Source organism: Dreissena polymorpha, chromosome 4, assembly GCF_020536995.1.
Source record: "Dreissena polymorpha isolate Duluth1 chromosome 4, UMN_Dpol_1.0, whole genome shotgun sequence".
In the NCBI taxonomy this organism is placed as follows: Eukaryota; Metazoa; Mollusca; class Bivalvia; order Myida; family Dreissenidae; genus Dreissena; species Dreissena polymorpha.
This window is the reverse complement of record NC_068358.1, coordinates 43,743,860-43,758,329: the sequence shown is the minus strand read 5'-3', so window position 1 is coordinate 43,758,329 and position 14,470 is coordinate 43,743,860. Positions and strand designations below refer to the sequence as shown.

Here is a 14,470-nt window from a genome sequence, read left to right as displayed (position 1 = left end):
CAGAAGGGACATTACATGTACATGAGCAATTTTGACCCAAATATTTGACCTTGAAGGATGACCTTGACCTTTCACCACTCAAAATGTGCAGCTCCATTAGATACACATGCATGCCAAATATCAAGTTGCTATCTTTCATATTGCAAAAGTATTCATAAAATAAGCGATTTGGGCCACATATATTTGACCTCTGACTTTGAAGGATGACCTTGACCTTGACCTTTCACCACTCAAAATGTGCAGCTCCATGAGATACACATGCATGCCAAATATCAAGTTGCTATCTTCAATATTGCAAAAGTTTTCATAAAATAAGCGATTTGGGCCACATATATTTGACCTCTGACCTTGAAGGATGACCTTGACCTTGACCTTTCACCACTCAAAATGTGCAGCTCCATGAGATACACATGCATGCCAAATATCAAGTTGCTATCATCAATATTGCAAAAGTATTTATAAAATGAGCGATTTTGGCCACATATATTTGACCTCTGACCTTGAAGGATGACCTTGACCTTGACCTTTCACCACTCAAAATGTGCAGCTTCATGAGATACGCATGCATGCCAATATAAAGTTGCTATCTTCAATATAGCAAAAGTTATTGCAAAACGTTAAAGTTGGCGCAAACCAACCAACCAACAGACCAACCAACAGACAGGGCAAAAACAATGTCCCCCACTACTATAGTGGGGGACATAAAAATATCAATATTTGACTGTGAAATGAAGTCATTTTTTCAACGAAATGATATCATAAATCCAGCAAAATTATCCAGTTTAACTCTTTTACAATGTGAATAAACAGTGAAAAAAGCATAAAATAAAAAGAAAATATGTTGGATTTAATGGAATATTGATTTTAATTCACTCGTGATAATAAAAAATACAAATTTTACATTTTATTTTATATGTTCACTCATATAATAAAATTGATATTCCATCGAATCCAACAAATATCCTCTATGGAATGCGTTCATCCAGTTTTGGGGATAAAATAAGACCCCATTCTCATCATCATTAATATACATTTTTCCATCAAAATACTCCCCAGAATCATTTTTTATTGGAAATTCAGAATTTCTGAAGTCTTATTAGTGAGCTGAAGTCTTATTAGTGAGCTATTTTCAAAATAGCTTTGTATTTCAGAAGTTAACGATAGCACAAAGTTGCTTAATCAAATTGATGTCATGAAATCATTAGAAAAAACTACCTTTGTCAAAAAAAATGCAGATCTGTAGTGATCTATTGCACAGAAACCAACCTAAGAGGTGGTTGAGAATTCTTACTTGAATACTACAGTGAATAAAATTTTCTATTAAGAACTAGAGCTTTGTCACGGACATGACGTATACCCCCACATGCTGCATTGACACAGACTATTTTGCATGCTGTCTTCACAAAACAAGAGAAAGTAATTTTTGGCGATTTTTAAGAATTATTATGCCATAATCATTTATGACCATTTTGACCTTTGAACTCTTTTGCATGACACATCGTTCCATGACTGTGAACAAAATTAATGTACATAGTCATTTTAAAATCTCACAATGAATGACATAGTTATGGCCCGGACAAGCTCATTTATGGCCATTTTTGACTTTTGAACTCAAAGTGTGACCTTGACCTTGGAGATATTGACGTAATTCTTTTGCAAGACACACCGTTCAATGATTGTGAACAAATGTACCAAGTAATTTTAAAATCTCACAATCAATGACATAGCTATGGTCCGGACAAGATCATTTATGGCCATTTTCGACCGTTGAACTCAAAGTGTGACCTTGATCTTGGAGATATCAGCGTAATTCTTTTGCATGACACACCGTCAAATGATGGTGAACAAATGTACCAAATGATTTTAAGGTCTCACAATAAATGACAAAGTTATGGCCCCGGACAAGCTCATTTACGGGCAACTCCAAGTGTGACCTTGACCTTGGAGATATCGACGTACTTCTTTTGCATGACACACTGTCTCATGATGGTGAACAAATGTACCAAGTCATTTTAAAATCTAACGATAAATGACATATTTATGGTCCGGACAAACTTTGGGTTTAAAATGCACTAAGTGACCCCGTGACCTAGTTTTTTACCCGTCATGACCAATATTCAATCTTGACCTAAACATCATCGAAATACAACTTCTGACCAAGTTTGGTGAAGATTGGATGAAATTTTCGAGACAGACAGACCGACCGACCGACAGACAAAGTGACTTCTATATAGCCCCATTACCAATTGTAATTGGGGTATAATAACCCAAAAGGGCTTATCAAAACAAGTGGGTATGCATAACAGTTTCTATAAGATATAATATAACATAAGCACACCATGCCTATAGTTGCATTGATATTCCAAATAGCAAAATTTTCTAAAACCTTTTTGAGGCTTTTGTATGAGCAAACTGACATAAAGCAACTGCATGATATTTGGTATGGAAAAGAAATACATGCTTCTGCTCACCCTCCAACTTTGCCAGGTTCTTCTCAATGGTGTTCACACAGGATGCACAAGTCATACCGTTGACCTTGAGAAAGCACTTGTCATACTCCTCGTCTTCATTGGTTCCTGGCTTGTACCGTACGGTCCCTTTCATGCTGTCTGTCTTGATAGAACCAAAGGAGTTGCTCTGATGGAGGACCCCGGAGCGCAACTTTTCACGAGGATCATCTAAGAATGAACAATTTATTGCTGAGCTGATCAAGGCAAATCCTCCATTGAAGTCATGCACATTTCCACAAACAAATGCTGCCCCAAGACAGCAATGCGCTAAAATATTCTTCCACATTCAGTCATCTGATATAATGACTGTAAAGACATATTTGTAAAAGCTAGAAAGCAAGAGATATGCAAAATGAAACCTGAGAATTAAGATTACTACAAGAAATGTCACAATACCATGCTAGATTTCCATTCGCTATCAATACCGTAAATGTATTTTAATCCAAGTAAATGAAATCCCAAGGCTAGCAAATTATGCATAGAAGCTACCTACTTTCAAACTTCAATGAAAAACCATCAACACAACTCTATATTTATTATTTTTAGTAACAGTGACCTTCACCTTGACCTGACTGGCCCCAAATTTAAGGGCAGTAAATCAAAGCAAAGTAAGTGGATTATTTCTACATTTGGTAACATTGACCTTTACTTGTCTGATCCTTTGATATATCTGCATTTAGTCACTTCCTTTAAATGGCAAAGCACTTTCATTGAAACTGATCTATTTTTACTGCCAATGACCTTGACCCAACTGGCCCAAAATACAATCCTGCCCTAGATTAGCATATAAGCTACCTTCACATTAAAATATCTCAATTCAAACTAGAGTAATTCAAAAGAAACTCTTTAGCTACTTTAAGTTACTGTGACTTTGACCCAACTGGCCCAAAAGCCGTCACCTAAGTTTACAGTTGTCGAAGACTTGACCGATGACTCAGATTCAAACATGGCCTTGATAGTTTCAAGATGTTAATCCTGACTAAGTTTCATTAACGAATGTGACTTCTTGAGTGGTTAATGTAAAAACCATTAACGAATGTGACTTCTTGAGTGGTTAATGTAAAAACTAAGTCATAAGTTGAGATTTTTTCTTATTAAAAATCCTTTAAAAATATAGCCTTATGACTTATGAAGTGGTTATGACAATACATGCTAAATTGCAACATGTCACAAAAATTCGGTCATTTGTGGGGACATTTACCTTCTAGAATAATGACCAACAAGAGATGTGTTTGTCAGTAACACAATGCCCCCTATTGCGCCGCTTTGAAATAAAATTTCAATATACCGTAATTACTCTTTGTTTTCAAACACTCTAAGTTTTCGGACACCCCTTTTTTTAGCAAAAATAATTATTTTTCGTGACTCTTAATTTTCGGACACACGAGTTTTCGTCCATAATTAATGTCTCTAAGTTTTCGGACAGTATATTTTACAGCGTTATTTTACCAAATAGTATAATAAGCGTTATGACAATTATCATGGGTAGTGCCAATTAACAGTTCAATTATCTACTGAAATTGTACCATCCCTTCTCAGTAAAAAAACTGTGACAAATACTAAACGCTTCAAAGTGTGATGCACCCTATTGCAAGTTTTACGAACAATGGAAGGAGTTAGACAACAATTATCGGAAATGAACAAACAAAGAATTCATAGTTTGCTTTTTTAATGCGTTAATTACAGGTTCATACTAGCGAGTATCGGTACTCATCTCATGCTCATCTTTGAACTCGTTGGTCAAAGTACAACCTTGCAGTAACTTTCTGTCAAATAAATAAAGCATTTTAAATTATTTAAAATGCAGTGCAAAAATATATAACTGTAATTTATACTATACGGCATGGTATTTTATAAGCACGTGCTATTACAGGTAGTCATTGATACAATTGACGCTTTTTTCGGACACTTAAATTTTCTAAGTTTTCGGACACCTGTATATAGTGAATATTTTTCGTTTCTAAGTTTTCGGACACAAAAAAAATTATTTATTTTTAAGTGTCCGAAAACATAGAGTAATTACAGTATCATTTGGCAGGTTTAGAAATTATCTCCCTTTTAAAGCTTATTACTTCCCTTGGATTGCATTTTTTTACTTTTGACCTTGAAGGATGACCTTGACCTTTCACCACTCAAAATGTGCAGCTTCATGAGATACACATGCATGCCAAATATCAAGTTGCTATCTTCAATATTGCAAAAGTTATCGCAAAACTTTAACCAAGGTTAAAGTTTTGGGACAGAATGACAGACAGACAAGCCTAAAACAATATGCCCCCGATCATTCGATCCGGGGGCATAACAACTAATTACATAATGCAAAATAAACACAACTGTCTTACATTTTTTAAAGCAATGCTGGCCAATATTGATGATTAATGTTTTTAAGAATACATAAACGTTTGCATTTTCTGGAAAAACACACACAGATGCACAATGCTCATGTAATCATAAAGTAAAATGTGGAATATTCCTGTACTTGATGTCTAAACTGGACAGGGCTACTCTCACTGAACATGTGTGAATCTTGTAATGCTATGCTTGCGTATTTAGAATTCTTTGCATACAATGACAATTACCCATTGTTAAGCATATTTTGAATTTATATTGGTACAACATGTACAAACCATTTTTTGAAGTGAAAAATCATCTAATATTTGTCTGCATTTAGTTTGTTTACTCATACACAAAATCTTTTTATTTTAACATATTTTTTTCTGTGACCCAGTTTATGGAGTGATCATTAAAGAATGGGCTGACTTATGATTAAGTTTAAGTAAGTTAACACATTCTAAAATTGATGGAATATAACATATAGGACCAGATACATTCATCAAATTATTACTAAACAGTAATTTTTTTTGTTTGGCTTTTAACTTTATTGATTGATTTGTATTCATTTTAACAAATTTCATACTAGTATTCAAATAAAGCCAAGGTGTTTCATTTAGCAAAAAATTGATCTTTCAAAAAAATTATAATGATTATTAGAGACCTGATCATTCTAATTCTCACTAAGAAACCCACTCATGTAAAACAACTTGTGCTATTAATTAGAACACACTGAATTGATGTCAGCAGGGCAAATCACATGATGTCACTTCAGTAGAACACAAACAAACAATAGTTTTATGAATAGTTAAGCAGTAAGGTAACTTTGAGACAGCTGCTGTAATTTCTTCAAGAGTCAGTTAAAGGCAATTGCCAATAACAACAATCATTTTCAAAATGCCTATTTTATTAATTCCTGCAAAATATGAATTTCTATAATTATATTAAAACATTACAAAGAATTTTTTTTAAAGCTTCCCAAGCAACATCTATATAATTATTCGTAAAGTTCAGATCACTTTATGTTGACTTGCCATGTCAGAAAGACAGGTAAAGATCTTGAGCACTTGCAAATCAACATCCCTAGTCCTGCCTCAGACAGGTGGTCTATTTCAAAGACTTTTTACTATATACTGTAAATAAAGATGAAATCTCAAGTCTTTAATATTCAAAGTCATGTAACTCTGTAAGCTTTAGAGTTTTGTTCACATGCGATTTTCCATATTGTTTAAATGGTGTATTTCCAAATTGTGGAAACAATCAAGATAACCAGTAGTTTATTTATAGTTAATGAATGCAAGTTCATTATTGACATCACAAAAATGGAATAAATTCTATAGCAATCAATCAATGACCCTTAGTTGAAGAGTTTTGAGGGTTGCTCACCTTTCAGGGAAGCCTCAAACCCCATGTCATCTATGGCGTCTGCCAGCCTCTTGGGGGATGTCATGCCCTGATAGTACACAATGGTCCCAGTCTCATTGCTGAGGGAAACAGAGATACTCTTTACTGCAGGATTCTTGGACAGATTTCCTTCGATGTTCTTCACACATGACTGACAGGTCATTCCTTTAATGCTGATAACAACTGTGTCAGTGGTCATTTGGAGCTGGTTACTGGTGGACACATCTTTATCATTCAAAACTTTGGCATCGAAGCCCATATCATCAATCATTTTGGCCACGTCCTCAGCCGTTGTGAGATGCGGATCATAGCAAACTCTGCCGTTGCTTTCCTCCAGCGACACCTTGATACTTGAAACACCAGGCTTCCCAGCAATAGCGGTCTCAATATGGTTGACACAGGATTGGCAGACCATCCCCTGAATGTCCACTACCACTTCCTTACTCTTAGACCTCAAGGACGCCTTGGCCAGTTTATCGAATTCCACCTCAACGGAGTTTTCCCGCGGCAGGGTGGCCTCAAAACCCATGTCAGTGATGATGTCCCGCAGTGTCAGGGGGTTTGTTATGTCTGGGCTGTAGATGATGAACGCTTCCTTGTCTTCCAACGATACTCTGATGAACTGAACACCTTGCTTCTTGCTAACGAAGGACTCGATGGTGTTGACGCAATTCTGACAGGTCATACCATTGACTGTGATTTTTGCAATCAGTGCATTGGACTTCCCTCCAACCACATAGGCATCAAATCCCATGTCGCTAATCTTGTCAGCAATCTCGGCCGAGGTCAGTTTGAGAGGATTGAACGAGACGGCTCCCTCCTTCTTATCCAAGCTGACCTTGATGCCAGCAACACCATCCACTTTGGAAATAACACCCTCAATATTCTTAACGCACGAGTTGCATGTCATCCCATCTATGTGAACAACCACATCAATAAGAGGCAGAGGGGCTGGTGTGACTTCTACAGGATCTGACACTGGCGTCACGGCCTTGACCTTTGTGTTAAAGCCAAGGTTCTCAATATTATCTGCTATAATGGGTGGTGAGGTCTCGGTGGGGCTGTACCTCACATGGGCCTCATTGGCTTCTAGGAATACCTGCAGATATAAACACAACATACATGTGTTGAAATATGATTATAGATGCCATTTTAAACAACAATCTAATACTAATGTTATATTATCAGTTAAATAGAATATCGAGGGGGCTAAAGGAGCACCATGCAGACTTTTTCATAATAACGAAGGCGCAGGCACGGGAAAGGTCAGCAGATGTTATATCTATCTTAATTAATTACCCCTGCATTTCCTTTTTAATGAAATAAAATTTATACAACTTAGCAAAAGCAACAACTGATGCTGATTGTTTTAATTTTATTAGTGCAGACTTTTATAATTACACTGTTTCTCACTGAATAAAACTATATTGTAACTCAAAATGTGAAGTTGCTTCAAAACAAGATCTTATTAAGCTATTGCCACTACCATTGTGTGCTAGTTTTCATAATTTCCCCAGTGCATTTAAGGAATGTAACTACTACCTAACCTACGTATACTATCAAAAAGCTTCTTTGATTACAGTAACAACCAGATTTCAGGTTTGTTTATTTAACTTAAGTCGGAAAATAAAAGTCCACTATTCAGCTATCATAATGACCTTTAGTTAAATAAGAACACTCATTTCACTTTAAATATCCTCACACCAAGGTTACCTGTTTTCTTTTGTTGTTTTCTGTTTTTAAGAGAACACTGCAATTTTGTTTAATGGCTGACAAAATTATACCGCCCAGACTGAAAGAAACTACCTTTAAGAATTTTTATATTATTTAAATGGCAAAAATATTTATATCAATTCAACAATTGATTCCCAACATTTGAATAACAACAATAACTAGAAGGTTAAACCGCCTAAGGCTATGTGTACAGCAATAACAGAATTTCACTGCTCAAACATAACATATTGTAAATATGCAAATCAAATTAGCCAGACATGAGATGTGAATTCATATGCACAATATTGGACAAAAAATGTTTGGAAGAATTATTTATAAATATTACGTTTAAAATAAAGTTCATTGATAAAAAATAATTTAAAAGAAAACGTTTAATACCATATTATCTCCAAACATCATGTGCTTCATAAAACATTTTTATTAATCTTGCAAACATATATGATTTTCCTATGTACAGAAAATAAAAATGGACATGGTTATGTGTATATGTATATTGACTGCTGATCAATGTCTCACAATTGACTTTGTCAACATGTGTTCAAATGGATTATCTAACATAGGCCATGACTGTACTTGAAAGAAGTCAAGTTCGTCCAAAATGTCATCAAGATTAGGAAACAGTAAATGTTCACAATGTCACAATATGTATATAATGCTCAAAATTACAGTTTGATGCACAGCATAAAGAACACGATCGAAAAGTGATCAATTTATATAATGTTCAGATTCTGGTGTGTTTACAGATAATTATAATAGATGCTGCATGTTTAAAATACAGGGACCAGTGGCTTTATATTCATTGAAATCTATTCATAAAAGCTTGGTTTAAAGCAAAAGATGTACTGAAATCTCAAGTCAGTTTCCTGGGTAGAACCAGTACTTTATGACTTAGGGGAGATCTTAAGTACTAGGTAGCAAACCCATGAACACTATATCCAGTTCAACAACATAATCAACTTTATGTTTTATTGATATGCTACATTGTCAACATTACTATCCCTTAACTGGTTAAAAAAGTAAATAACAGCAATACCCCCCACCCCCCTCCCTAAAAAAATATAGAATTAACTATGTGCATACACCTGACACACATTTCCAATATGTATATATTTCAAAATATTATATAAATTATTTAATTACTGTTAATTACATACATGACTTAAATGCAAGTAACAAAATGCATTTTGGCTATCTTCATCATTGCAGGAAAATGTGCCCCAAAGTCCTTATTTAATGTTCTCATAAAAACGCCCAACTATGTAAACAAAAGCCACCATGTTTATCAACAGCAAAAGTTAGTACAAATTATAAACATATGGTTAAAGAAAAATAAGCTGGGCATACCGGGAGTCTTCTATATCCACCTTTGTTTGACATTTTAGATCACAAAATAAGTTTACCAAGCACTTTCTTCAGACTTTAATAATGAAAGGACATCAAACAAAATCTGATGTTGTGGCACACAATATGTCAGCCTACTTCCCTGACCTGTCACAATACATAGATGTTCTCTACTGCCAACCACTTAGAGGGCCAACTATGATTGTTAATGAAGATGGATCCTTGTCAGGTTCACTGATTATGTATACAAGATTGAAGAAGACCAAAAACATAACAGGGGACTTTGGTAACACAGAAATTTGCAAGAGATTATTAAAGCTACACTTTCAGGGATTTTGTGTGTGTCATCTTCTTACAGGTAAACACATTATATATCTTTATTAAGAACATAGTGATCTTATAATGGTCCACTCTTTTCATGACTCAGAGCTGTCGCATGACAGCGTGCTAGACTGTTCTTCTGCTTTTATGTATAGTGAACATTTTCTCTACGTCACCTGATAAAGACATATTTAATGTTGAATATATGTAGCAGATATATAATATATGTAAACTGAAAGCTTCAAATTTATAAATATAAACAGGAAATTTGACCATACCGAGAAACTAGATTTTTAACTTTATACTAATACATTTGGTTAAATTAACTTGAAACGCAATGCCTGCATCTAAGCTACCTATGCACACAATTACACCACAATCCAAAGATAAGAGTGAAATCAGCAATTAAATGGTTATGCAAAATTGGGTGAAAAAAGATTGAAGGTTTGAGATTTAAGAGCCTTCATTGAAACCTGTACAGTAGTTTACAACTGTGTACCTATGGCTGTCAAAGAAAATTGTATTCAAGGTACATATGTCTGCTTCTGGACACATGATTGTAACAAATTTAAACTGATTTATCATTAACCAGTTTATTTGGAAAAGAAAACAAGAGGGCCATGGTGGCTCTGGGTCGCGCAATCAGTGATTTCTCATTCAATAAATCCTTACTGCTATTCGTGGCGGCAAATCTCTTGATACACTTCATTTTTAGACTAAAAGCAATGATAAGTAAAATACAAATTATGACTGTCATTAAAGCAGACATATATTCATCAACATGTTAAATACTTCGAACATAGCATGATGCTTCTGGAATTTGAAGTCTCACAATTAAATTGGCATGTGCAGCTTGTTGTATAGTAATCTAATTCCATTTTTTGGTACTGATATTATTGAAATGTTGTGTGGAAATTATGCATATAATTTATCAATCGTGTCATGATAAAACTAGCCAAACCTGATTGTATTAACATTAATAGACCTCATTATGTAGCCAGCGATTTTTTTTTCCCCAATTGGGAAAACTACCGGTACCAGTCCAATTGAGAAATTGTGCGCAAAAACGCGCAAAATTGGGAAATTGTGTGTTGAGCAGATTCATATTGGGAAATTGGTGTTATTGATTTTTCGCTCCAAAATACTTTAAAATTGAAAACTACATGCTGTCAATATTATATTTATTTAGGCTCAAGCCATGGATCTGCATAGGGAAACTAAATGAATGTTGCATTTTATTTATTTAAAAAAAAAAATATTTTTTAGAAACCTTCAATTGGGATTTTTTTACAGCAATTGGAAAATTTGTAGTTTTTTTCTAATTGGGAAAATGCCATTTTCCGCTTCTTAATTAAGAAGGAAAAAAATCGCTGGTATATAGCAATGCACCAACTCAAAAGCAACTTGTAACATTCTTATATATATTTTTCACTTCATAAGTAATATGAAATGCTGCATATTACCTTGTTACTTTAAATCCACAACTGATAGAAAATACCATGGGATCTTGTTTGCCAAGATAACAATTTAGCTAGATGATGAAGCACATAGTTCACTAATGAATTATCATATTTGCAACAAGCTTATTAAGGTATTTTTATTCAGAAAGATAAAATCAGTATTGGGCCCTTATGTGAAATATTTCTTTGTCAGAACTCAGGCATGATAGTTGATAAAAGATAATGTTGCCCAATGAATTTGTAACAAAATTTCTTTAGAAAATGTGATGACTTATGTCTTTGTGTGAAACTTAAATGATCTTAAATACTGATTTATCTATGTGGACAAAAAAAGTGATTGCACAGTCAGTATTGGAACTTCCTATCGATCTTAAATGTATGTGAAATAGTATGTTATATACTGTTTTTGATGTTAAATCAATATTTGCTATAGAATTGGTTTTATACTTATGGTTGGTTTTTAGACAATAACTTTATTTTTTTGTCTTTGGACATTAATCTAACTTCAATCACTTCAAAACATGCTGTGCACAGTGAATACAAAGATCAAGCCTGTATGCTAGCGTTAAGTGCATATCCTGGCTTAAAATAGTGTGTCCCCATCACAATTCAAACAGTACAATTAAGTTGTTGCACATTTATTTTAACCAGAGCATAAAATTGAAAAAATAGTGAAGGTTCCAACTCCAATGCAGCAGTATTACTTGTGAGGGAATATCATCGCCTTATTGCTATGGTCTATCTACCCCTACCCCAGCACAGCCACATTACACTTAAGGGACTTGGTCATTATATTATTGCTATGGTCTATCTACCCCTTCCCCAGCCACAGCCACATTACACTTAAGGGGCTTGGTCATTATATTATTGCTATGGTCTATCTACCCCTTCCCGTACAGCCTCATTACAGTTAAAGGGATCTTTTCACGCTTTGGTAAATTGACAAAATTGAAAAAAGTTGTTTCAGATTCGCAAATTTTCGTTTTAGTTATGATATTTGTGAGGAAACAGTAATACTGAACATTTACCATGGTCTAATATAGCCATTATATGCATCTTTTGACGATTTTAAAACCTAAAAATTATAAAGCGTTGCAACGCGAAACGATTGAATAATTTGGAGAGTTCTGTTTTTGTCGTTAAATTTTGTGAAACAACGAAGATTGCTTATATAAGGTATAAAATACGTCAAGTATGTGTACTCGGCGGAATAGCTCAGTAGGCTAAAGCGTTTTTACTTCAGGACTCCGGCAGGACTCCAGGGGTCACAGGTTCGAAACCTGCTCCGGGCAATGTTCTTTTCCTTTTTTTAATTTTATTCTTGATTTTTTACTGAAGCCTTTACGATCCAATGTTTACATTTATCAATATAAAGCATTTAATGAATGAATTAAAAAATGCAAAAATCTGTGAAAAGGCCCCTTTAAGGGGCTTGGTCATTATATTATTGCTATGGTCTATCTACCCCTTCCCCAGCATAGCCTCATTACAGTTAAGGGACTTGGTCATTATATTATTGCTATGGTCTATCTAACCTTTCCCCAGCACAGCCTTATTACACTTAAGGGACTTGGTCATTATATTATTGCTATGGTCTATCTACCCCTTCCCCAGCACAGCCACATTACACTTAAGGGACTTGGTCTTTATATTATTGCTATGGTCTATCTATCCCTTCCCCAGCACAGCCTCATTACACTTAAGGGACTTGGTCATTATATTATTGCTATGGTCTATCTACCCCTTCCCCAGCACAGCCTAATTACAGTTAAGGTACTTGGTCATTATATTATTGCTATGGTCTATCTATCCCTTCCCCAGCATAGCCTCATTACAGTTAAGGGGCTTGGTCATTATATTATTGCTTTGGTCTATCTAACCTTTCCCCAGCACAGCCTCATTACAGTTAAGGGACTTGGTCATTATATTATTGCTATGGTCTATCTAACCTTTCCCCAGCACAGCCTCATTACAGTTAAGGGACTTGGTCATTATATTATTGCTATGGTCTATCTATCCTTTCCCAGCACAGCCTCATTACACTTAAGGGACTTAGTCATTATATTATTGCTATGGTCTATCTACCCCTTCCCCAGCACAGCCACATTTTACAGTTAAGGGACTTGGTCATTATATTATTGCTATGGTCTATCTAACCCTTCCCCAGCACAGCCACATTACACTTAAGGGACTTAGTCATTATATTATTGCTATGGTCTATCTACCCCTTCCCCAGCACAGCCTCATTACAGTTAAGGGACTTGGTCATTATATTATTGCTTTGGTCTATCTACCCCTTCCCCAGCACAGCCACATTACACTTAAGGGACTTAGTCATTATATTATTGCTATGGTCTATCTACCCCTTCCCCAGCACAGCCTCATTACACTTAAGGGACTTGGTCATTATGTTATTGCTATGGTCTATCTACCCCTTCCCCAGCACAGCCTCATTACAGTTAAGGGACTTGGTCATTATATTATTGCTTTGGTCTATCTATCCCTTCCCCAGCACAGCCACATTACACTTAAGGGACTTAGTAATTATATTATTGCTTTGGTCTATCTATCCCTTTCCCAGCACAGCCACATTACACTTAAGGGACTTGGTCATTATATTATTGCTATGGTCTCTCTACCCCTTCCCCAGCACAGCCTCATTACAGTTAAGGGACTTGGTCATTATATTATTGCTATGGTCTATCTAACCTTTCCCCAGCACAGCCTTATTACACTTAAGGGGCTTGGTAATTATATTATTGCTATGGTCTCTCTACCCCTTCCCCAGCACAGCCACATTACACTTAAGGGGCTTGGTCCTTATATTATTGCTATGGTCTATATACCCCTTCCCCAGTACAGCCTCATTACAGTTAAGGGGGTTGGTCATTATATTATTGCTATGGTCTATCTAACCTTTCCCCAGCACAGCCACATCACACTTAAGGGACTTGGTCATTATATTATTGCTATGGTCTATCTACCCCTTCCCCAGCACAGCCTCATTACACTTAAGGGGCTTGGTCATTATATTATTGCTATGGTCTATCTACCCCTTCCCAAGCACAGCCTCATTACAGTTAAGGGACTTGGTCATTATATTATTGCTATGGTCTATCTTCCCCTTCCCCAGCACAGCCTCATTACAGTTAAGGGACTTGGTCATTATATTATTGCTATGGTCTATCTAACCTTTCCCCAGCACAGCCTCATTACACTTAAGGGACTTGGTCATTATATTATTGCTTTGGTCTATCTACCCCTTCCCCAGCACAGCCACATTACACTTAAGGGACTTGGTCATTATATTATTGCTATGGTCTATCTACCCCTTCCCCAGCACAGCCTAATTACAGTTAAGGTACTTGG

At 35.5% G+C, this 14,470-nt stretch overlaps 1 protein-coding gene across 19 annotated transcripts in view; it reads right to left on the bottom strand.

Moving 5' to 3' along the window:
* LOC127879228 (copper-transporting ATPase 1-like) overlaps nt 1-14,470 on the bottom strand; it is a 95,558-nt gene that overhangs the window by 37,260 nt on the left and 43,828 nt on the right. For 18 of the 19 annotated variants that reach the window (XR_008048980.1, XR_008048975.1, XR_008048976.1 and 15 more), the window contains exons 3-4: nt 6,228-7,344; nt 2,472-2,678 (exon numbers count right to left, since the gene is read on the bottom strand). Coding sequence is in view for 12 of the 19 variants with exons in the window: in XM_052425959.1 (XP_052281919.1) it covers nt 2,472-2,678; nt 6,228-7,344 (1,324 nt within the window). In the remaining 7 variants the exon portion in view is untranslated. Of the gene's footprint in view, nt 1-2,471; nt 2,679-6,227; nt 7,345-9,323; nt 9,532-14,470 lie in introns of those variants that run through there. The other variant, XM_052425961.1, reaches the window with a different exon arrangement.